Raw genomic sequence first — 24,940 nt, forward strand, 5'->3', positions numbered from 1 at the left:
TATTATACCGATAGAAGGCCAATCTCTAAAGCTTAGAAAAGGCGTGAAACGATTACATAAATCGAAAGAGTGATGAGATAGACATGCAGGGAATCCACACATTTCGGAGAAATTATCGCCGCAAAAAAGACATTATAAAGGTGGTGGTGGTGGTGGGGGGGGGGGTGGTGGGGGGGGGGGATACAATCCATACTTTAGGTGCCTGTGCAAAAATGTTGAATTCAAGAGATTATCCTTTTAAAAAGCTCTAATTTATTTTTTCAAATATAATTTTCTGGAAATGTTAGCTACAATAATGTACATGTAGCCCTCTCCGATTTTTTTTTTATGGGAAACGTCAGAAAGAAAAATCGGATAGGGCTACAACATAAACGTGTCTTAGTTTGCATATGCAGTGAAAGGCAGCTGACCAGTGGATCCATGCGTAATTTTGTTTATTGGTTATAACTTTGTGATTAAGATATGACATTAAGGTTATATGAATTCATAGCAATACTTTTAAAAGCAAATATTTCTTAATAATGTTGAAGTTTATCCTATAAATATATAAAGAGAAGTTGTTTTTTCCATTTTACTTTCAACTGAGGAGCTATATAGTAAAGCCATTATTTGTTAATGTGACTATATTAAGGTTATAGCCAATAATAGTTGAAAGACGCCCTTTCGGCACTTAGAATATTTTTGTAAGTTTTTTAATTTGAGTTTGAGAGAGAGAGAGAGAGAGAGAGAGAGAGAGAGAGAGAGAGAGAGAAAAGACAGAGAGAGAGAGTTTGACTTAAAAAGTTTTTCATGTTTTGTTTGTTTATTTTACGTCCTTTCGAGAACTTTTCTCTCAAATTGAGAAATCATCAGCTGTATGTGACGTACCACATATAAAACCTATGATTAGCATTTAAGGCTATAGCATTGATTTTTTTTAACGTGCCAATACCTGTTGTGACACAGGGCCTCCTTTTTTAAGGTCACGAAAAGTTGAAGATATCGAATAGTGATGAATTCGAATTTGCGTAATTTCTATAAAGAATACAAAATAAAGAGTAGGGCAAACACGGACCCCTGGACACAGTCGAGGTGGCATCAGGTGCCTATCTGAAAGACCCGTGATTCTCACTTTTGTCGAGCGTTTGTCGAAGAGCACATGTATGTCTACGTCTCAGGTTCGACGTGGCATGTCATGAGCGGGGTTCGAACAAACTATACCTCCCGGTTACGAAGCGAATGCCCTACCACTGATAACCGTAACCGTTTCATAATTATCTTCCCTTTGAAGTTGTGTTTCTAGTTTCTCAGAAACACTGCGTTTTTTCGTGAGTATACCCATGAAATGACATTTTGCTCCAACTTAATACCACGCATATAATATTGAGAATATACATATATGGAATATTGCGTATGCCAATTAAAAACAAATACCGATGAATTCTATTGTGTTCCTATTCGTGAAGAATTACATTGGTGATAACCCAAACTTCGCATAAAATTCAGTGATTTGAATTTGAGCTGCCTTTGATGTCATAATTTTTTTTCCGAATGCAGGCGAGACTCTAACAAATATAAAAAAAAATCTTAAAATTCGCCAAGTTGGAGACAGAAATAAGAAATCACTGTTACCAGTATATAAATGCTTCTTTAATTAATTTGGTGATCAAACCATTATATTTCTGCACCAGAAAAGCTTTCCGCGAATACCTGCAGTTTTTGCCCCTGTGCGGCATATCTGATGTGGTTTCAATTTCCATTTAATACCCATTCAAATCAGTACAAAAACCAATAATTTCGCATTTATTAAGAATTAATACTGCTATGTGTGTTTTCCTACTCAAAACATCGCTTGGGGAGAACTCTCGTATATTACGTCAAAATTAACGTCAAATTTAGTGACGTCGTCAGGTTAATATAAAGTTTTCCGTTGAATATATTACAGCTACTATGGTAGATAAAGAATAACAATGGTCATTTTCATAAATGGCACACTCTCAAATACCAGATTTAGTATTTTGGTGAATTTCCTTGACAGGGCAGATTTTGGCTAAAACCGTACCTTGTCCTTTGCGAAGGTAAGAGCATCTAAATGTCTAAAACTGCCTAGTGTTAACCCTAAATTTTCTCAAGGAAGTATGCTACACCAGAGAAATTTGATATGAATGAATTTAGTGGAGGATATGTACAACAATATTTTGAAATTGAAAACTTCCAAATTTACTGTATTTAGTCAAAAAATGAAGTTTAATAGAAAGCAATCTGGGGAAAAAAATAAAACCCCTGATGGACTCGAACCCGTAGTTTACAGTTCAGCAGTCGACGTGCTAACCTACTGAGCTATACAGCTAGGCGATGATTTTGGAAATGAATAGACAAATATATCTGATATTTATATTTTCATCCATGTTTTAAAAGGAAGTCAGCCATTATGACGATGTAGAGTACCTCCTTAATTTTATCCCTGTAATAAGCCCTTATTTTGTGTTGTAACATGTAACAATGTAACATGTAATATTTTATAACTGGAAATGCATGTAAACAGGTAAATATATCTATTTTCTACCTAGCCCATGAGTGATGGGTTCCGATCATTCATCCCCCCCCTACATGCGTGCAATTTAAAAGAGAACGACAAAAGGCTGTGGTGTACTGTTCAAAAATTGCACAATTGGATAATAAAAATAATTAAAAATCACTATGTAATAGCAAAGCGATGATTATATCTAATTATCTATTTTCTAATAATCTACTTGTACAAAGTGTAGGAATGACGTATTTCAATTTAACACAATGATCAAAGCAAAAAGGACCCTTAAATATATTAGTTCTAAAATATGAACTATAGATAATTTCCCTCAAAATATTGAAGCAATGTTGATTGTCGTTAAAATATTACAGTCAATCAAAGATGACAACCAACTCGTGATTGGTAATCATGACCTTTTTCTTTACAAGTATGCAGAAATGATGTCACATTTTTTTCATTTTGACGTTTTTTGAAAAACATTTTTTGGAAAAGATAATGGTACGTTTTGCTAGGAACGGCTCATTAATATTTTTAAAGTAGCTCACTACACTAAATCTTATACTCTGTATGACACGACGTCACAAGATGGCGATTTAAATGTTTTGTGAAAATGTTTGTAACGATCGATTTGTTTGTCCATCATCGTAGCTCAGTGGTTAAAGCATTGGGCTGGTAAAAGAGAGAAAGAAAAAACATTGGGCTAGTGAACCGCAGATCTCGAGTTCAAATCCCCCAGAGTCTTTTTGTTCATATGTGTTGAAATAAATTTTTTTGAAAACCATGTTTTTATCCAAATTTGTATATTTTTTGCCGTTTTGGCATATATACTTATTGTATATCATCATATCTTTTATAATTAAATTAATTTGTACTGCTTTGAGAAACTATTTCCGGGTGTAGTGAGCGATTCTTACATCTAAATGTCGATCGTTTGGCGAAGGAGCAATCACTACCTTTGTTTACCATGTGACTCGACCATGGCACGAACGGGGTTCCAACTCACGTACGACTTCCGGTTGCGTAGCGAACACTCTACTACTAGTTATACCGCGACCGGTGTTTTCTACATTTTTGTTGTTGTTGTTGTTTTGTTAGAAGACACCGAAAGGAAAACTCTAATGACACATCTAAATGTAAATTTTATCCACAATCCTGATCAGAGAATAAAATAATACGCATATAAAAAGAATTAAATAAAATTATTGCATTCTTTCCGCAGCTGTAGCATATACAAATAAAACAAGTGCTATTTACAAACTGATTTCAAAAGTAACTGATGATAAACTCATGGTTCGATAATTATGCTTCCATGCAAAAAATGTTTGCGTGCGATCGACAGAGGTTATTTACGTGAGCAGCTCTTGTCTGTGAAGATGTTTTAAAAGCCATCCATATACATTGTACGTCGTCACTGCACAAACAAGCGTGACCAGTGGAATTTCAATAGACCAGCGTTTAATTTTAAACTTCCTTTTGTTGATATTGTTCTCGTGGACCTTGTCACTTCTGGTTTTGGGGGGACGTAAATAAAGAGCGGAAATGGGTGTTTTGAAATAGCAACAAGCTTTTGAATACTATACATTGTGAATTTTCTGTGTCGCACCCATTTTGTGGATTACCAGTTAAACAGAAATATGGAAGTGTCGTTATTGGGATTAATGTTCGCAACATTGTGTCTCACATATATTCGACGTTCGGAAGCCTCGAACAGACAGCAGTTATTTAACGATGTTATATACAAAGTAAATCCCGACATAGCCCCATTTGAATCTTCCAAAACGACAATAGCTGTTATGATAACGCTAAATCTGGTGGGCATAACAGATATCAACGAAAAACAGCAAACAATGTCGGGATCATACTGGATTGCTATTTCATGGACAGATTATCGTCTGAGATGGAACCCAGCGTTATACAACAACATTACATCTGTGCACATGAAAGCCGACAAGATTTGGTCGCCGAAATCTATTTGCATCTTTAATGAAATTGGAAATGACAAATGCTTCAACGCAAAGGAGGACCCCGTGACGGTATACGCCGAAGGATTTGTTGCGTATATGAAATATTTGGGGAGTGTCTCCCAATGTGTAATAGATGTCACCAGCTATCCATTTGATTCCCATGTGTGTTCTCTTTCATTTGGAAATATCAATTCCTATAGCGAATACCTTAACTTTAATGAGGAATATTCCAATCTTCTTCTCCAGTATCTACAACCAAATGAAGTTTGGGACATTCAGAACACATCGTTTCGTGTCGACAAATATTATGATCCCGTGAACAGAAACACACAAGAGCACTTGAATTTTTATATACATTTACAGAGAAAGTCATTTTATGTCGTCATATCCGTGCTCTTACCTGTTGTCATCTTATCGGTGTTGAATCTGTGTTGTTTTGTGGTACCAATCGATTCTGGGGAGAAAATGGGATTCTGTATGACCATCTTCTTAACGTTTGCAGTATTCTTGACAATGATTACCGATTCCATGCCGAAATCTTCCGACAAAGTTCCGTATTTCACGGTGTACTTGATAACACAACTTGTTATCAGTGGGTTGATCGTTGTATTAGAAGCCATTGTGCTGTTGTTTCATTTTCACTTTGCTTCGAGTAGAGACGAGAAAGAAAATGACGAAAAGTTTTCTGCTAAGAATACATGTAAATTAAATGGAGTGCATTTGGATATTATAATGTTCTTCTTCTGTCTTGTCTGTGATATCTTCTCTGTAATTTTCTTCTTTGTAAATGTGTTGTGAACACCTCAATAGTCTACTTTCTTATTAACCATTCCGTTCCAAGTTTACATGTCATATACAGAGTAGTTAGCTATAAGTTGTGCACTATTCAGTTTATAGTTTAAATTATTTACTGAGTTATAAGGTGTTGATAACGTTTACGTGTTTACTGTGTTGTAAAGTATTGATTTCCAAGTGTATATTTTAGCATGCCGTAAATGTGTCGCACACTATTCACTTCCAAGTTTACACATGTGTTGTACAGTATTCAGTTGCAAGTTTACTTGTTGCGCTAAGTTTTAAATGTGTTGTACGGTATTCAGTTCCTAGTTTACATGTTTCACTAAGTTTTAAATGTGTTGTGCACTACACAGTTCCTGATTTACATATTTTGCCACGCTGTACACGTGTTGTTCACTATTCAGTTTTACTTTGTTGTAAATAGTAAATGTAGATGGTAGGTATTTCATTTCCAGCCAATCTTTAAAACTGTAATACAGTGTACTGACTGGATGCACGTAGAACGAACTGTATCCAACAGATAAAACGAAATAAAGTTTCAAATCTGAATTTGCATCAATCTTTGTAGTAGTATTTCTTTAGAAATTTGAACATGTACATTGTTTGTCTGTATTAGACTCTGTTCTCCTATAGTGTCTTGTGGAATGTATACCAATACATTTCCTCTAATTCATCATTATTCAAAGGGGTTCTAACTGTCAGCTAGGATATAAAAACGTTTAAATTCTGAACCGTGACTAAAATGCTGGAACGTGTTCAAAGTAAAGAAAAATAGATGTGGAATTGAAAACAAAAGAACTTCCAATCGATATTTTTTTTTTTTTTTTGGAAAACTGCAATATTTCTCTCTAGTGAATTACCTATTTCCTTCAATATGGTAATGTTTCAGCCATTGTATCGATATAACCAAAAGAAATTCCAATGTCAAAATTACAACAATAGATTGCAAGATTTTTTATTTGTCGGTGGTGATTTTCATGTACTGTAAATCTGTGTTAGTTATATTTGTAACAATCGACAGATATGACTGAGAGATGGGATCAGGTGTCTAACAGGAGGAAGCCTTCCCTGTCAACCGGTCACACCCACCGTGAGCCCTATATCTTGATCAGATAAACGCAGTAATCCGTGGTCAAAATACAAAATACAAATAAAACAAGTGCTATTTACAAAATCAGTGACAAGAATGGCTTTACAATCGGTATTGAACATGTCAGACAACATTTGACCCAATGATAGGTTGTACTGGCAAACTAGATTGTTGTTATAACCATAGAATTTGCGAAATGTTGCCTTTAAACGAGACTGTTGAAACCCCCGTTGAAACTTTGTCAGTAGCCTGTCTCGATTTAAAAACATAGCATTCGTAGAACAAGCTCTTGCGTATCGAATCAGTTGAGGATCTTGAACGAGTGCTTATGACATATGAAATGAGTTACAGGATGTAATATTTCCCGAACCTTGGCGAGGGAAATATTTAAATCCGGTAACGAATTTCATAGATTTTATGTGTCATAAGCACGAGTGTAAGATTCTATTTATCACACAATTTTTTGAAATTCACTGTCTATTTCACAACCCAAACATCACAGAAATATTTTGCTTTCAATTCTATTGTGACGTCGTCGCTACGTCACGGTTTGAAGTAGTTTCTGTGGAAACGAGGGGGTTATTTATATTCGGTCTTTCTATCCTCCTCGTTTCTGTCCAAGTCCTCATAAAGTATGTGGGAAATCAGTCGCGCTTCGGTTTGAATTTATTTCAGCTTACATTTGATGTGAATCGTTTGAAAACTTACATAAATCAATTCATGAATGATTTTGCCGCAAGGGGATACAATTGAAACCATTCAATTCCACACGAAAGCAACGATAATCGTCGTCATTTCAAACACAACAGCCTTTCGCTGTCAAATTCGCCTCCATGATAAACAATGACTTCAGCGCATGCGTCACCTCATTTTGTAAAACGTCTAGAGGCCCATTAGGGATGAAATTTCTTAATTTAGTAAATCGCACAGAAATCTAACTTTTTCAGTTTATTTTTTCATTACACGTATAGTATTTTTGTGAATGGACATATTTTTCTGAATTAATACAGAAAAGAATATAGATAAAAAGGAAGTTGTTACATAAATTATTCTAAGTGTTTGTTGAAATGAAAAATAGAAGAAAATGTACGTAATATATTTAAATGTAATCGCAAGTTCGATATTGTCTGAAATAAATGCGCATATTGTTTTTGCTGTGCTGTTTGTTTTAAAAAATGTCATTGTTGTAACAAACAAACAAAAAGAAAGAAAGAAAGAAATGAATAATGATAAAAAGAAAGAAAAAAGATAAACAGAAGTGTTGAAATGTATGGGATTAAATATTGTTTGATTTATCTCTCGACCATAATATCAGGCGCGGATATAGATTTTCAAAGTAGATGAACCAGAGGATCTGTTGACTGTTGTTGATACCATGATATGTGTTTTGTACAGTGTACTTATTTTTTATCGTATGGTTGCAATATTATAAGTTAGTTACCGATTAAAACATCCTTTAAAAAAGAATTAGATATGACAAACGTTATATTTACAATGCTCATTGATAAATGGTCAATATCTGACAAAAAACTTAATTCACTTAGTCTTCATCAACACCCCCTCCCCCCTTAAAACAAAATTTGATGATGTTGAAAATAATAATCAGTGTACATGAATATCGATGTCGGATTGCATAAACTTGCAGGAGTTTCGAACCCCTCCCCCATAAATATTTAAAATTAAGTTTTGATCCAGCATTGATGATTTGATATTTCCCCTAAAAGAGTTCAATTGATTCTTTCGGACGCATGTGAATGAATCTCTTTGTTAGATAATTAATGTCCAGTTTGATATTGGGGGTAATCGTTCATTAACGACACTCCAGAAAGTCTCTCCTTGCCCATTGTGGAACGTAAAGTACATCTTTACAAGTAAGTGTTGAAATGAAAAGGACCTCTCTGCTTTGCAGTTGGTAACGGGTAAGGTGCAGCCGATGAAGAATTATAATTTCTGCAGGTTGGAAAATATCTTTATTGAATTCCGACAAGCATTCCACTTGGCATCAACTAAATCTACGACTGACCACTTCTGTTTCCAAGCGCTGGCCTCGTGTTGGAGATACGTGGGCGATTAAAAGTCATTTCCCCGTATAAATAAACTCTCTCTCTCCCACTCCAAAATCAAAAGGAGGATTGCAGCCCCCCCCCCCCCCCCCCCCCCGAGATCCGCCAATAAATGTTAAGTAGACTGAAATTAATAACCTTCATTGATTTGCAGTTTAACAGTCTGTATAAACAGATAACGTTCTTCTGTCACAGGTTTGTTGTTCTGTCATAGATTTGTTGTTTTTCAATTCATGGTATGAAATTCGCTATAAGAAGATACCCCCCCCCCCCCCCCCCCCCGAAAAGGAAGGTATAATGAATAAATATATAATAATAAAAAAATATGAAAATAAAAATGAATGAATATATAAGGGGGGAATAGATACATGAGATGCGGTTCCTTTAATGATATCTAATCCCATTTCAGGAATGCAGTACACACTGCCCATTTTGCACCTTTGAGTGGTCTTTTTAAAATATCTTTTATTCACAATTACATTTTTTTTACTTATTTTGTTTCCAGTAATTCATTTTCATATTCAGAAGAATAAGTCCATTCACAGATATGAAATGCATTGTGTGTGATGAGAAATAAACTGAAAAGGTTAGATTTGTGTGCGATTTACTAATATTAACTCATTTCACCCCTCTTGGGCCTCAAGTTGTTTTACAAAATGAGGTGACGCATGCGCTGAAGTCATTGTTTATCATGTAGGCGAATTTGACAGCGAAAGGCTGTTGTGTTTGAAATGACGACGATTATCGTTGCTTTCGTGTGGAATTGAATGGTTTCAACTGTATCCCCTTGCGGCAAAATCATTCATGAATTGATTTATGTAAGTTTTCAAACGATTCACATCAAATGTAAGCTGAAATAAATTCAAACCGAAGCGCGACTGATTTCCCACATACTTTATGAGGACTTGGACAGAAACGAGGAGGATAGAAAGACCGAATATAAATAACCCCCTCGTTTCCACAGAAACTAGGTTTGAAGTAACTTGAAATTATTTTGACTTCATAAAAGACACAAAATCCTCTTGGAACAAACTTGGTGACAAAACCAAGTCTTTTACGGTCGATGTTAACAATTTCAAAGGATGACATGTTGTTTTCTTTATATGGCGCATGAATGATTGACCTACCTAATTTGCATAATTATGAATCTGTGCTACGAGTTCAAATCGTTTTTCCGAACCCGTGTTATGAACCTGGGAAAAGTACTGCTGTGTGATAAAAACACCATATGCAGGTGATAATGGAATATTGCTACATAAATATGGGAGGTTTATGGAGAAGCTGAAATCATCCCGTTTGTCATTAAATTAATTAAGCTGTTTGTTTGCCGTAAAATTTATTTTCAATAACATACCTAAGTATGACGTAGATAAGAATGACTCTATGGTGTCTTTTTATTTCGAGTTCACATGGTTATATCAAATCGACATATGAATGAAAATGATTATTGTTAATACATAAAACGCCGTCGATATATCTAAATGTCAAATTGAAGGTCATAGCAAGATATTTTTTCTTCTCATGTAGAAGCTTTTGAATAAACTCCGCTTCATATGAATATAAAAACAGGTCAGCTAACACAGGAGCACAATTCGTGCCCATGAGAATTCCAACAGACAATTAGAAGTCCTGATCACAAAAGACTACGAAGATATTGTCAATGAGAAATTCCATCATAATTTTCATTTCAACTTCAGAGTAATGGTGCGTGGAATCACCGTGATGTTTATCAAATTCTTTGGATGACTTATCACTAGAGCAAATATTTGCCTCTTTAAACCGTAGGGCATTTTAAAACCGAATATAGTGTCAAAAGTTATACAAATATCAACATGAAGACAGGTAGAAATCGGTAGTTGTCAAGTGTCCAAACATACTAGTTATTTGTTTTCTACATTCGGAGCACTGGGCCGCAATTTCTGTTGCACATGAGCCACAGATTTAAAAGTTTGTAAACTAGTACTACTGGTGTATGTTCTGTACTTTTATGTAGCACGGTGACATTAAAGACGTTCGCACCTGACATTTGGAGTAATGTAAATTTTTTGGAAGTGTATTTTTGAGTTCTACATTGAAGGAGAATTAGGAAATTAAAAAGAAAAACTGGGATCGCAACGCTTGTTATTGAGCTATAGCGTTCTAAACATGACCTTTTTGCACTTAAAATTTATTAAATTTTCTGTTAGTGTCAACACAACATAAGCAACACAAATCAATCATTACATAAATTAGATACATAATCATGTCCTCTAACACTACAGATGAAACAAGAAATTGATACTAGTAAAGGAAATAAATAATGACCTTTTTGCACTTGATATACGAAAAACTTCATGATATCAAAATTGAGAGTTTAAAAGGACATAGTAGGAGTAATGTCAATTTCTAAAATTTTACACAATTTTCAATGTCTGGTCTTACAATTTAAAATGCAGCTTAAAAAAGTGGGGGTTGGAGATCAATATTTTGAATTATTGGCGAAAATACTGAATTTTTATACAAAATTTCGAGTAAATTAATTAAATTTTTTGAAGAATCGGTGTACTGTTTGGAAAAATATAACAACCAAGTTAATAAATTACAATATTTGAACTAGTCCCAAGCCTCAACTACCTGTATCATAAATTTAACAACTGAAATACACGTATAAGGGTATAAAAATAGACGATATATGGGATGAAACAGAAACTGTAATATCATGCAGAATTAGAACTTTTTGATTTTTGAATCCTTCCGCCACAAATTATAGTCCCTGTCAAACCCTTTCAAAATTTGAATTGACACAAAAATTTTCAACTCGATAGGGTTCAGCAATAGATGTGTAATATATTTGCACCAATGGGATCAGTATTGAACCAGTGAATACAATGTACTTAGTTGTAGCATCCTGCGCAGTTGTACTCAAAAGCTCAGGAGCTAACTTCCTTAAGTGTGTATATGTAACTGATATAGATATCGATGTACAGGAATGTATAATACTCATATGACCAGTATAGACAGGAAAACATAGTGAAAACGTTACCTTGCCTAAGTTTTATTACCGCGGAGCCTTAGAATAAACACCAAACTACTTTAGATTTTTTTAATGAAATCGTAAAGTTAAAAGTATTTTCAGTCAATATCTGTAAGTAGCTGCTTTCTCAAGGCATGCTATGAAAATAGTTCAAGATAATTAACAGCGATCAATCTCTTAAACCCTACAAAGAATATAAATAAAAAGTAAGGCAAACAAACATGGAACCCCCCCCCCCCCATTGAAATATCAGAGGTTGGATCGGATGCCTAAGATGAGTAAATAGCTCCTGTTGACTGGTCATACCCGCCATTTTGTATCCTTTATAGGATTTATGACATTTATCACTGTTCGTTAATTTCACATTCTTTCATATAATCCTATTGGAAATAACCATTTCCCTCTAATAAGATTTTGAACATGTCCCGGTCCTCAAATATGCTTTGGCCTTCAAATGGACGTTTCATATTTTAATTATACTCATTTTCATTCATATATCGCTTCGATATATTCCAATGAACTCGAAATAAAAGACACCACAGAGTTCTTCACATCTCCTTCGTACTTGAATATTTCATTGAACCGAGATGCATTACTTGTAAGAGCTATGAGATTGATCACTGTTCCTTTTCATGTGAACGGCAAACTTTATAACGAACTTCAACTTCTCAATCGCCAACATCCCATATTCAGTTATCACCCGCATATACTACATGTAACTTGTTTATGTCCCTCAAGTGATTCGATACGCAAGAGCTTGTTCTGCATATGATAAGTTTTTAAATCAAGGTACGCTACTGACAAATAAGTTGATGTTACAGAGGTTTCAACAGTCTCGTTTAAAGTCAGCAGTTGACAAATAAGATGTTTGTTACTACTGACAAATAGGTTGATGTTACAAGGTTTCAACATTCTTGTTTAAAGTCAGCATTTCACAAATTATATGGTCCGTTATAAAGATTTAATCTACAAATAAAACCCGTCCATAGGTAGAATGCTGTCTGATGTGTTTCATACCGATTGTTAGGAAGTTTTTACATACTGATCTTGACTACGGATTGCTCCGTTTACCAGATCAAGATATACATGTAGGGCGCATGGCGACTGTGGCTGGGTTTAGAAATGATTACTCCTAGGCACCTGATCCCACCTCTGGTATGTTTTTGGGTTAATGTTTGTCCTACTTTTAAAATTTTGTATTCTTTATGGGAATTATGAGATTGATCACTGTTAACAGCACCTTTTCATTGACGTCATCTCGGCTGATGATGAAAGTGTGCAAGTGATTAAACATCGAGATATTACTCATTACACTATGTATCTTGTATTTTCGTATCTTAAAGTTTTAAACTGAAGAAAGGCCTGTAACTATGTCAATGGTATCGGAATCAACGGTGGAATTTTGTTTTAAAAGTTAGTGAAGTTGATGAATCTTTCCAGTTGCGTTTATTCAAAACAGTTAAACAGTACATATCGTAAATCGTGTACTTTAACATGCATTACACACTTATGATGATGTTTGGGAGACAACATTAATTGTTTTGGCAAACATTCGTGTCTGCCAAATTTTGTTATATTATCGCATTAACGATAAATATTCAAGGGATATCGGAGCAGGTAGAATGTTCATTTAAAGTGTTTCAACTTACTTTTAGTCCACGATAAATTGCGCGATACTTGAGCATGATGTTGTAAATTTGTGTCTAGGGTTTTGTCCAAGCTAACAAGCACCCCTTGCCGATGTACTTCTGTGGCTTGATATTTTCTTGTACGTGTATTAAATCTCATAATTCCTTCGCGGTTGGACACTAAACTCAGAGTATTGTGCGTGTCTGTATTATCTGGTGTTCATTATTTCAAGGTCTGTGAAAATTGACAGATATTTTACACATGTTATAGAATGTCTGAGATTGATCACTGTTCGTTATATTCACATTTTCGCAATGCTTCAGGTTTTAATACTAGTGCATATATATACGTAAAATACATTTTAATCAGTGTAAGAATATAAATGATTTATGGTTATATAAAGGGTTTATAAATTTGCGTAACCTTTAAAAACCAGTATTTTTATTTGTTATATATGTATTAAGATAAGTCCCGTTTGTCTCTAAGTGTACATTTTTCATCTTCAGATCATCTCCATGAAAACCACATGTGGTCAACAGGGGATACTTACTCCTCCTAGGCACCTGATCCCACCTCTGGTGTGTCCAGGGGTCCTTGTTTGCCCAACTCTCTATTTTGTATTGCTTATAGGCGTTATGAGATTGATCATTGTTCGCCATCTTCACCTTTATAGGAGTTATGAGATTGATCACTGTTCGTTATCTTCACCTCTATAGGAGTTATGAGATTGATTACTGTTCGTTATCTTCACCTCTATAGGAGTTATGAGATTGATCACTGTTCGTTATCTTCACCTCTATAGGAGTTATGAGATTGATCACTGTTCGTTATCTTCACCTCTATAGGAGTTATGAGATTGATCACTGTTCGTTATCTTCACCTCTATAGGAGTTATGAGATTGATCACTGTTCGTTATCTTCACCTCTATAGGAGTTATGAGATTGATCACTGTTCGTTATCTTCACCTCTATAGGAGTTATGAGATTGATCACTGTTCGTTATCTTCACCTTTATAGGAGTTATGAGATTGATCACTGTTCGTTATCTTCACCTTGCATGTACTACTGCTTCATTGATATGACAAATTAATCTGGCAACAACAACAAAAAAACGCCTGGCGAAATGATTTTACATAGATCAATGTAGGCCTAAATCCAAGGAGCCATTATGGTCCATGTATTTCTACACCAAAGCAATTAAAAAATCAATGTATGACAAACCTTCACCCTTTGGTGTAACTCATGATAAAATCAATTTCAGTTCATTGTATTTGTCTACTAAGTGTATTAGATCTGAATTAATGTAAAAAAAAAAACAAAAAAAAAAACTCAGCTTAATTGCAATCCATTTACAGAACAAACACGTGTGTCCATCCATACTTTTTTTAGAACACCGTCCGCAGCTCAGTCGTTTTTCGGAAATGACGGAGGAAAGCATTTTGAAGTCAAAACAAACATTGGAAGAATATATTATGACCATTTTGTGGAATTGTGGATAAAACAAATATGGTTCCATCACTGGCAATAATCTTACCTACATTGCTGCTAACGTATAGTAAATGTTTGGAAGCCTCTAACAGATCACAATTATTCAACGATGTTATATACAAAATGAACCCCGACATAGCCCCATTTGAATCGGACAAGACAGGGATAACTGTTATGATTTCTGTAAATTTGATGGGCATAACAGATATTAACGAAAAACAACAGACGATGTCTGGTTCATACTGGGTGACATTATCATGGATGGATTATCGCCTGGGATGGAACCCGAGCTTGTACAGCAATATTACCTCTGTGCAAGTAAATGCTAACAAGATTTGGTCGCCGAAATCTATTTGCTTGTTTAATGAAATTGGAAATGAGAAATGTTTCAACGCAAAGGAGGATCCTGTGACGGTGTATTCCGTAGGATTTATTATGTATACGAAATATTTGGAGAGTGTTTCACAATGTGTAGTAGATGTCACCAGCTATCCATTTGATTCCCATGTGTGTTCTCTTCTATTTGGAAACGTTAATTTCTTTAGCGAATTTCTTCAATTTGATGAGAAAAACTCGTTCTTCCTTCTTCAGTATCTTCAACCGAACGCAATTTGGGACATTCAGAACACAACATTTCACGTTAAGAAGTTTCGTGATCCCGTGAACCGCAGTACACAAGAGCAGTTAACTTTTCATATACAGTTGAGCAGAAAGTATTTTTATGTCATGCTTTTCACGCTTTCACCGGTGATTATATTATCAATTTTGAATTTGTTCTGTTTTGTGGTACCAATCGAGTCTGGAGAGAAAATGAGTTTTTGCATGGCCATCTTCTTAACTTTTGCAGTATTCTTGACAATGATTACCGATTCCATACCGAAATCATCGAACGAAGTTCCATATTTCACGGTGTACTTGATAACACAGCTTGCTATCAGTGGATTGATCGTTATATTAGAAGCCATTGTGTTGTTGTTTCATTTCCATTTTGCTTCGAGCAGAGAAGAGAAAGAAAATAACGAAAAGTCTTCTGCTAAGAACTGTAAACCAAACGGAGTGCATTTTGATATCATTTTCTTTTTGTTCATACTAGTTTGTAATATTTTCTCTTTGATTTTCTTTTTTGTAAATGTGCTGTAAATTCCTTGAATTTGGTACTTACTAAAATCCGATCTCGGTCCCGTGACGGGTCTTCAGCCCCGGTCTCAGATTTTTTTTATTCGATAAAAACAGAATATATCAAGATATTTGAGCCCCATTTCTCGTTAACTTAGGTATGATATCTCATGTCTGCATTCTGATTGTTGATTGATCATATTATTTTCTTCTTTCGTAAAATAATATGTGAAAACTCATCGTTGGGACCGACAAATAATAACAATGCTAAAAGCCGGTCCCGGTCTCGGCATTTTCCCTCAATAGCCGCTTTAATCTACCTTTTCATAAAAGAAGATAAGGACGTGCTACTCAATGACATCCCTTTGTATTGATATGTTTCTGATTTATTGTGTGTGTGGGGGGGGGGGGGGGGGGAGTGTTTATTCCAATTTTTATATCTATGTCAGAATCGGAACTCAACAACGTGACATTTTCTCCCAAATGAACGGCGGCTGACGCGTTCACTACCTTTGCATAAGCAGATAAGGATGTAGAAGATAAATAATATATATGTACTTATCCTGGTGTATTTGTTTGTAGTTTACAGTTTATTTGTTCATTTATTTTATTTCTTCTAATCAGATCAAAATTAGTCTTAAAGTTCCATGTCTTCTATACCGAACCTGATCATTTTATATGAGTATAATTTTTACATATACATGTTTATTTGTTTATATAACCAATTAATAATCCTCCATTCTTATTTGATATTTAGTTTTCTTTTTCAGTTTTCGTTCTTTTAGATAGAATGCTTTTTTTAAAAATTGCACCTAATATTTTCATAGTGTAAATGTAAAATTTATGCGGTACCAATTTTGATGCACCAGATGCGCATTTCGACAAATAATGTCTCTTCAGTGATGCTCAAGCCGAAATTTTGGAAAACCGAAATAATAGCAATCTTGTAAGAGCTAAAATGAAAACTAGAGTGCCAAAAAAAACACCCCAAAAAACCTGAAGCCAAATTCGTCAAAGGATCAGAGCTATGCATGAGGGAGATATCCTTAATTTTGAAATGAATTTCTAAATTTTATCCCGGCAATTAAATATTCATCCGTATTTTCAAGCTAGTAACGAATTAAGTACTTAGCTACTGGGCTGTAGAGACCCTCGGGGACTAACAGTCCACCAGCAGAGGCCTCGACCCAGGGGTCATAATGTAAAATTTATACGGTACCAATTTTGATGCACCAGATGCGCATTTCGATAAATAATGTCTCTTCAGTGATGCTCAAGCCGAAATTTTGGAAAACCGAAATAATAGCAATCTTGTAAGAGCTAAAATGAAAACTATGTAAATTGTGCCATACATAGAGCACATGCTCTGACACCAAAAATTCAGAATCTGTTTACTTATACAGAAGATACCCTCTGACATTAGATGAACTTCAAATAATCTATGGTATGTTTTATTTTGATATTATGTGGTAAATATATTTATTGTGAATAGCGTAAATGTACAAACATATCATATTTATGCTGCACAAAAACTGTTTATTTCCTATTTTCAATGATAGGTTGTATTGACGAACTATGTGAAAGCCATATCAATATTCACTCAAAAGTTGTGGCGAAGATTCAAGTTTTTGCTGACAAACAGACGGACGGGCCAAAAACTATATATGCCCCCCGAATCTCCGATTACGGGAGCATAAAAATAAAATTGAACATTTGCTTTTCAGAAGCATTATTCTTGTATTGATATTCAGAATATTTCTAGAAGGGGGATGTGTGGACGAGAGTGCACATTAATTTTGTATCGCTATCAACAATAATTATTCATGTTTCAATTATTCTAACAAAATGTAAGGACAAAATTTTTTTCTTTTTAATTTCACTAATGAACATAATTTTCTAAGATATTTCATTCATCGTGCATTCTGGACTCTCATATTTTGCACATGCACGCTATTTTGTATTATTCTAATTTACATATAGGCGTTTCTTCGCTGATTAAAACAACTAATATGACATCATAATTTAACAACTTTCTTCGCTGATTAAAACAACTAATATGACATCATAATTTAACAACTTCAGGCGATTCTCACAATACACTGGCTAATAGAGAGAGAGAGAGAGAGAGAGAGAGAGAGAGAGAGAGAGAGAGAGAGCAAACAATCAGCCGTATACACATGAACAGAGACCGGGTTCAGAATACACCAACATTGAATTTGAAAATTTTATCAACCGTGTGGTCAGGTGTTTGTCCTGAATAAAAAAAAAATAATCAATTATTTAAAAACTGATTTTGCACACAAACACTTATCGCTGTGTTCTTGTATTGTTTAAAGGATCATTACCAACTGTCATGCAACCTACTGAACTGCATTCAAATTTAGTAAGTTTATAAATATCAAATAGTTCCATCATGTTTGTAAGGTGAAGATAACGAACAATTAGGTGTATTGTCAATATACATATACCCCTACAGGTGTATTGTCAATATACATATACCCCTACAGGTGTATTGTCAATATACATATACCTCTACAGGTGTATTGTCAATATACATATACCCCTACAGGTGTATTGTCAATATACATATACCCCTACAGGTGTATTGTCAATATACATATACCTCTACAGGTGTATTGTCAATATACATATACCCCTACAGGTGTATTTGACTTTTGTAGTTTATCATACACCTAGTAACTAATCCAAATGTTGTAAACACATTCCACAGGTACATATAATTTTCAAAACAGAGCACCCATTTTCTATATCAATCTACTCGAAGGTTTAGGTGTAAATTGAGTGTTTTGGCCACTAATTCTAGAATTAGATTTACAACTCCCACTTCTTAAATTTTGAGGCAAGACATTCTAACTTTTGTGCAACTTAAAAAACTGAAACTACTGCTAGTATGTTCTTTCAAAGTCTCAGATTTTAAACGATGGAATTTTAGTATTTCAAGTGCACACATATCATTTATTTATTTATTTCCAATCTAATAGCATTAAACTTTTTATGTCTATACTATTAAGATTCATGAGCATGTATTAATCTAATTTTGACATGATTGTTTTGCTCATGTTCTGTTGAACTAACAGACAAAACTAGTTAAGCACACTGAACAAAACGAGAGGAAGTTTCTGGAATGTGATCTTGATATTCTAGAACTTTCATCTTCGCAACGATTAGATTGAATTGATTGTATATTGTTTAACGTCCCTCTCGAGAATTTTTCACTCATATGGAGACATCACCATTATCGGTGAAGGGCTGCAAAATGTAGTCCTATGTTCGGTGCTTACGGCCTTTGCAGTCTCATCCGAAGGACCGCCCCATTTAGTCGCCTCTTACGACAAGCAAGGGGTACTGAGGACCTGTTCTAACCCGGATTCCCCACGGAATGTCCTACTTTGTTATACATGTCATGTAATCAACAATGACGAGATCTTTCAAGATATTTTACCATTTGACAATTATGGCAAAACATTTACCTATTCTTTATCAGACATTTATAATCAAACCTGCCACGTTTTCAAAATACATGTTCAAATTCCATGTGATTTCCGGTTCCGTTCTCCCATTTCTTATATATAACTGTACATAACCACAACCGAATTTTTTAATATATTCATGTAGAAAATTTTGTTTAGAACTAGGCTAACGACTCGGATTTTATATTTCCAAACTGGTGATGTTATCCTGTTTCATCAAACAAGTACTTTATTTCTATTCTATTAAGGCTCAGATCGTTTACCTTATAGAGCTAGGTCACTTCATGACGTCATGACAGTTTCCGAAACGGACTAAGCCTACATGCTTTTTTTTTTTTTTTTTTTTTTTGCTGACGAAAAGGGTGAGATAGTAGGGTATACTAGTTTAAGATCTATTTGAAAAAAAATATTTCAAATATTCAGTCTGACATTGACGGATTATATCAACTGCTTTGAGTACCCAGTTCAAGAAAATTTCACGTAAAGTTTGTAGTCTTGTCAATCTAGCAAATCACCTCAAAGTAATTGCATCAGAAACAAACTCGATGGAATTTTATAAACAAAAGCACGGTTATCAACATACAAAAAATCGGACAAAATCGGACAATGGGAAATATTTCAAATTTAGACTTAAATGTTTTAGTAAACCATCGATATTTTGTGGTGTTTACGGCACGCCGTACACGTAAAAGGGGAGTAACTTAACTGTGACGGTCATCGGAATAAAGTTATACACGACGTTCTAAAGTGCATACATGTAATAAAAAACGAGATTAAACAGTAAATAGGTGATTTTCAGACTTTCTATATACATACAATATTGCTCAGCATCTCATATTCTTTGCCGACTTCCATTCCCGGGGAACTTTCGCGAACAAAGCTTCAAAATATTTTGTTTGACCCTTTACTGAATTAATTTTATTTATGAAACACAATATTTGCTTTAGAAGTTATGAATAATCAATTATAAATGAAATCTTAAAAAATTAGTGTCAATTTACAAGGGGGGAGTACGTTTGTTAAAAAAAAAGTAAGTATGGAAAGCTATTCGGGTTAAAAGTTTCAGTTATTTTGTATCTTCATCATTTGAGCAAGCGTTTTGTATTTAAAAGTTTTATAAAACTAAGTAAGTAAAGTAATTTTGCTTTTCTTTTTCAAATTCATGTTTGGGGAGTCATTCATGGGTAATAATAATGATAATAAAACATTGATAATATGAATAATAAAAATCAATATAAGTAAACACTTGCGCATAGTATCATGATTTGATGTAAAATCTAGTAGTTACTCTTTCTTGGGCTCACGACCTGCGGAACCACATCTCCTAGCAGCATGCGACCAGCGCGCTAGACCGCTCGGCCATCTATTCAAGACAAAACTTGTTTTCGATGACGATGGAATTCTTACCACGCTGGCACACGATCATTGAGAATGGAAAGGGGATACAGTTATTTATCGTAAATTTTAGAGGATCATACAAAATGCACATTGTGTTTGAAATGTTTTATATAAAGCACAGAAATAGCAACGAACTCTGAAACAAACATAACTGCCCCAAGGGACGAGATCAATGTCGGATGAAAATTTAAATTCAATTAGTTAGGGGGAGGGGAATAAAAACTCCCGTAAGTTTCTGTCTTCCGACATCGATTACACTTTAGTGGAAAAAGGGAAAAGACAAGCGACTGTTGAATACCTAATAATATTTAAAACATATAATGAACATTTAAAATAGATTTAATGTACACTTTCATTTGTGAATAAACAGTAGAAAATGTATACAAAGGTATACAGAGTGTCATTTATAATCGTACGTTTCTTTTCTTGTTATTCGATTAGTTTCAACATTTGTCATATTAAGTTTTATAGGGGGAGGGGGGGAGTCTTGGTGAAAACTATGTGAACTTAGGTTTTTGTGAGACATTGAACTTTTGATCTTGCCCCTAAGTGAAGAATATCGTTAAAATCAGACGTCTCTTTAGGAAACGAAGTTTGTCAATCCTTGCCATTTCTACATCCATTCATAGGATGCGACACAACGTCAAGAATGTTTGTCAAAATATAGACAAATCGCGAACAAATTCTGTATATGATTAGTTTTTAAATGGAGACAGGCTACTGACAAACAAGTTGATGGTGCAGGGGTTTCAACTGTCTCGTTTAAAGTCAGCATTTCGCAAATTCTATGGTCATTATAACAATCTACTTTGCCAATACAACCTATCATTGGGTCAATCTGTCTGACTTGTTTCATATCAATTGTTAGGCCGTTTTTGGCACAATGATATTGAATAAAGGTAACTTCGTTTGCCTCATTAAGATATAGAGATCACGGCGGGTGTAACCGGTCAACAGGGGGTGCTTACTCCTCATAGGCACCTGATCCCACCTCTGGTATATCCAGGGGTCCGTGTTTGCCCACCTCTCCATTTTGTATTGCTTATAGGAGTTACGAGAAGGATCACTGTTCGTTATCCTCACCTTTCTAAATGAGGATTCCATAGAGAAAAAGATATCTTCTGGTGTCGATATCATATCGACTTTGTACGATGGAATACCATACTTCACAAAGCAAATCTCCTATAACTGTCTCAGTTATAGGAGATTTGCTGTGTGAAGTATTGTCTAACACAATATCATTTTATAAGTTCAGTTATTGCCACTAACTACTAACTACAGCTGCAGAAGAGGAGCACTGCAATATTTTTTTTAAGTCATAGAGTGGACTAAAGAAATTATTAATTTGAATCCTTCGAACTGGGGCTTAGCACTGCTTTCAGAAATTCTTGTATCCGTTAAAACTAAATTACAAGTCGCGCCAGATAAACTTTTGAACGTTATTCGCTGTAAATGCAAGGCAAATTGTGACATTAGCCGTTGTACTTGTAAAAACATGGACTGAACTGTACTGAAATTACTCAAATGATCACTTATATAATTATCAGGCACGTAGCAACAGTGGCTCTACCCCCCCCCCCCCCCCACACACACACACACACATCATCAGGGATTTTTATAACTTTGGATTAAAATTTACTTGTCAATTTTCAGGCAATATTGTGAAATTATCTTCATCCCCCCCCCTTATTTTTTTTTTTTTTTTTTTACGATGCTGCGTGCCTGATTCATTTTGCTTTTAATTCTATGTGTCCATTGTTTTTAAAACAAATTACTTCTGAAATTCTCGGTATTAATTGCACAATATTTGGATAGAACTAAACGTCAAATACGGCTAACCCCCCCCCCCCCCCCCCCCCCCCCCCCCCCCCCCCCCCCCCCCCACTTTCCCAAACTCTAGAATTTGACGAAGTTTGACGTATTAAAGATTTCTTTATAAAATCGAAGAAACTGAACCTTGTTTCGTCATAGATGAAGTACAAACTGTTAAAACTCAGCTTAATAAAGAATTTGGTAACGTAAGCTTTACTATACACTGTTTGTTTTAATTTTATATCTTCTATAAAACAGTCATTTCCTATCATTTCCAGTTTTTCACTATTTTTGTTTTAGAAAAAGATAGGTTTTCCTACCTAAAATGGTATTTTTCATATATATTGCCAATAATCTATATATCTTACTTGTTGAACAGTTTTTAAAATAAATCCTAACCTCATTTTTTTATTGGTAGCCTCAAATGTATGAAAAAATGTGGGTTTCTTCTTAAAATTTCAATCTTTAACAATTATATTAAAAAAAGCAAGATTTTACCCAAAAATTACAGTCAAAGAAAGAATATATTCTGCTGTAAAAAAATTTAATCGAACATTTCCAGGTTGAAATTTGAAATATGAAACTTATTTTTACTGTATGTTACATGAAATGGACCTTTTCTTCAATTTCCAGTTTTTAGCGATTTTCATGAAAAAAACACATCATTTTACCCCAAAATTCCAATTTTCCCATTGAAATACAAAAGCCGATTTTTAATATGTTGTTTGCATTTCTGTTGCAATTAGTTTGAGGTTTTGCTCACATATGAGCTAGATTGACTAGACTATTGGAAGAGGGTTAACTTGTCTGTGAATCCTCATGTTTGTTTACATGTGTATGGATCTCGAAATGCAGACGATTGATTTATAGGGAGGGACAAATATTCTTCATTTATACATTTGTTTTGCAACATTTAGTGATAATTTTTATGATAATAATAAAATTGAATTATTAGTTATCGACTTTATTATCGTGTTAGCAAAACACGAAGTGCAAGTGAGATGTATTTCAATTTTCTCATAATCAATTATTTTATATGAAGGTGTATCTCAGAATAATGACCGCGGTATTTCTTTGATGTTCACAATAACCATGGTAGAATGTTGTATGAATATGAGAGGCTGACGATAGAGATGTAAAAGTCATCCCGTTTGTCGTAAAGTTGCGTTGTTAGTTTGCTGTTCGATAAGATATCCAGGTATGAAGCAGATGTAGATGACTATGTAGTGACTTTTAGTTCGATTGTTGATTGATTGATTGATTGTATATTGTTTAACGTCCCTCTCGAGAATTTTTCACTCATATGGACTATGGAGACATCACTACTGCCGGCGAAGAGTTGCAAAATTTAGGATTATGCTCGGTGCTTACGGCCCTTGAGGAGGGAAGGATCATTATCGTACCACACCTGCTGTGACACGGGGTCTTGGTTTATATGGCCTCATTCGAAGAACCGCCACATTTAGTCCCCTCTAACGATAAGCAAGGGGTACTGAGAACCTATTCTAACCCGTATTCCCTCGGGATATCGACTGCTGGCAGATAACTACATATATAGTCTCGTTTAAAGTCAGCATTTCGTAAATTCAGTGGTGGTAATAACGATCTAATTTACCAATACAACCTCTTATTGGGTCAAATGTTGTCTGACGTGCTTCATGCCAATTGTAAGATCCTTTTTACACAATGATTTTGACTAGAGATTACCTCGCTTACCTGATCAAGATATAGGTTCACGGCGGGTTTTGACCAGTTGACAGGGAATACTTACTCCTCCTACGTAACTGGTTCCACCTCTAGTATGTCCAAAGGTTCTTGTTTACCCTAAGCTTTATTTTGCATTCCTTAAAAGAGTTAAGAGATTGATCACTGTTCGTTATCTTCACCTCTTCATATATTATCAAGGGGGAACTCCAGCATCTTTTTAGTATCAACCTATAGTACTTATGCGGATAATTAGAATGGATGTTTTAAACGAATATTTTGGATTACCTATTACATAATTCGAATATTTCAGAATTCCATATTGGTAAACATCACTTATTTTGGAATTCCATTTCCAGAACTACAAGACATATTTCAACCAAACTTGTCATAAAGTAATCTTGGGTAAAGTTAATTCAAAAATCTGCAAATGAAGGGTCATATCCTTTTCAAAAGGAAATTAAATAAAGGTACATATATGCTAACGATTAATATTTTTTCTTTCCAAATTAGTATGGTTGGTGCATCTATAAAAGCGATATATAATAACTTTCCAGCATAAGCTATTTGATTTCATTCCAGATGAAAGGAAAAGGTGGAACGTTTGAGTTCATTATTGACTAATTTAACTCTCGGACATCTTCGTTTAACTTATTTGTATAATATCTGCATCTTGCGCGCCTTCTCTACACGTGGTCCGAAAGAAAACATATGCCGTCGGTAAGTTTGACAACTAGTTCATCGATTGTAGCTGTAACGAACAGTGATCAATCTATACAAAATAAACAGTTGGGCGAACACGGACCCCTGGACACACCAGAGGCACGATCAGGTCCCTAGGAGGAGTAATCATCCCCTGTCGACC

General features: G+C 34.8%; 2 protein-coding genes across 2 annotated transcripts; both read left to right on the forward strand.

Moving 5' to 3' along the window:
- Positions 1 to 3,780: 3,780 nt before the first annotated feature.
- On the forward strand, positions 3,781 to 5,826 carry LOC130046936 (neuronal acetylcholine receptor subunit alpha-7-like). The gene has a single exon (XM_056140668.1). It carries the CDS (start codon positions 4,144 to 4,146, stop codon positions 5,269 to 5,271), a length of 1,128 nt encoding a protein of 375 aa, XP_055996643.1. The 5' UTR covers positions 3,781 to 4,143; the 3' UTR covers positions 5,272 to 5,826.
- An 8,746-nt stretch (positions 5,827 to 14,572) lies between these two features.
- On the forward strand, positions 14,573 to 15,766 carry LOC130047316 (neuronal acetylcholine receptor subunit alpha-7-like). The gene has a single exon (XM_056141984.1). The coding sequence runs from the start codon at positions 14,573 to 14,575 to the stop codon at positions 15,692 to 15,694; it is 1,122 nt and encodes a 373-aa protein (XP_055997959.1). The 3' UTR covers positions 15,695 to 15,766.
- Positions 15,767 to 24,940: the final 9,174 nt, after the last annotated feature.

Source organism: Ostrea edulis, chromosome 6 (genome assembly GCF_947568905.1).
Source record: "Ostrea edulis chromosome 6, xbOstEdul1.1, whole genome shotgun sequence".
Taxonomy (NCBI): Eukaryota; Metazoa; Mollusca; class Bivalvia; order Ostreida; family Ostreidae; genus Ostrea; species Ostrea edulis.

Bases quoted from the DNA above. Each gene is read 5' to 3' on its own strand.
- LOC130047316 (XM_056141984.1), top strand. From the start codon at position 14,573: ATGGTTCCATCACTGGCAATAATCTTACCTACATTGCTGCTAACGTAT.
- LOC130046936 (XM_056140668.1), top strand. From the start codon at position 4,144: ATGGAAGTGTCGTTATTGGGATTAATGTTCGCAACATTGTGTCTCACA.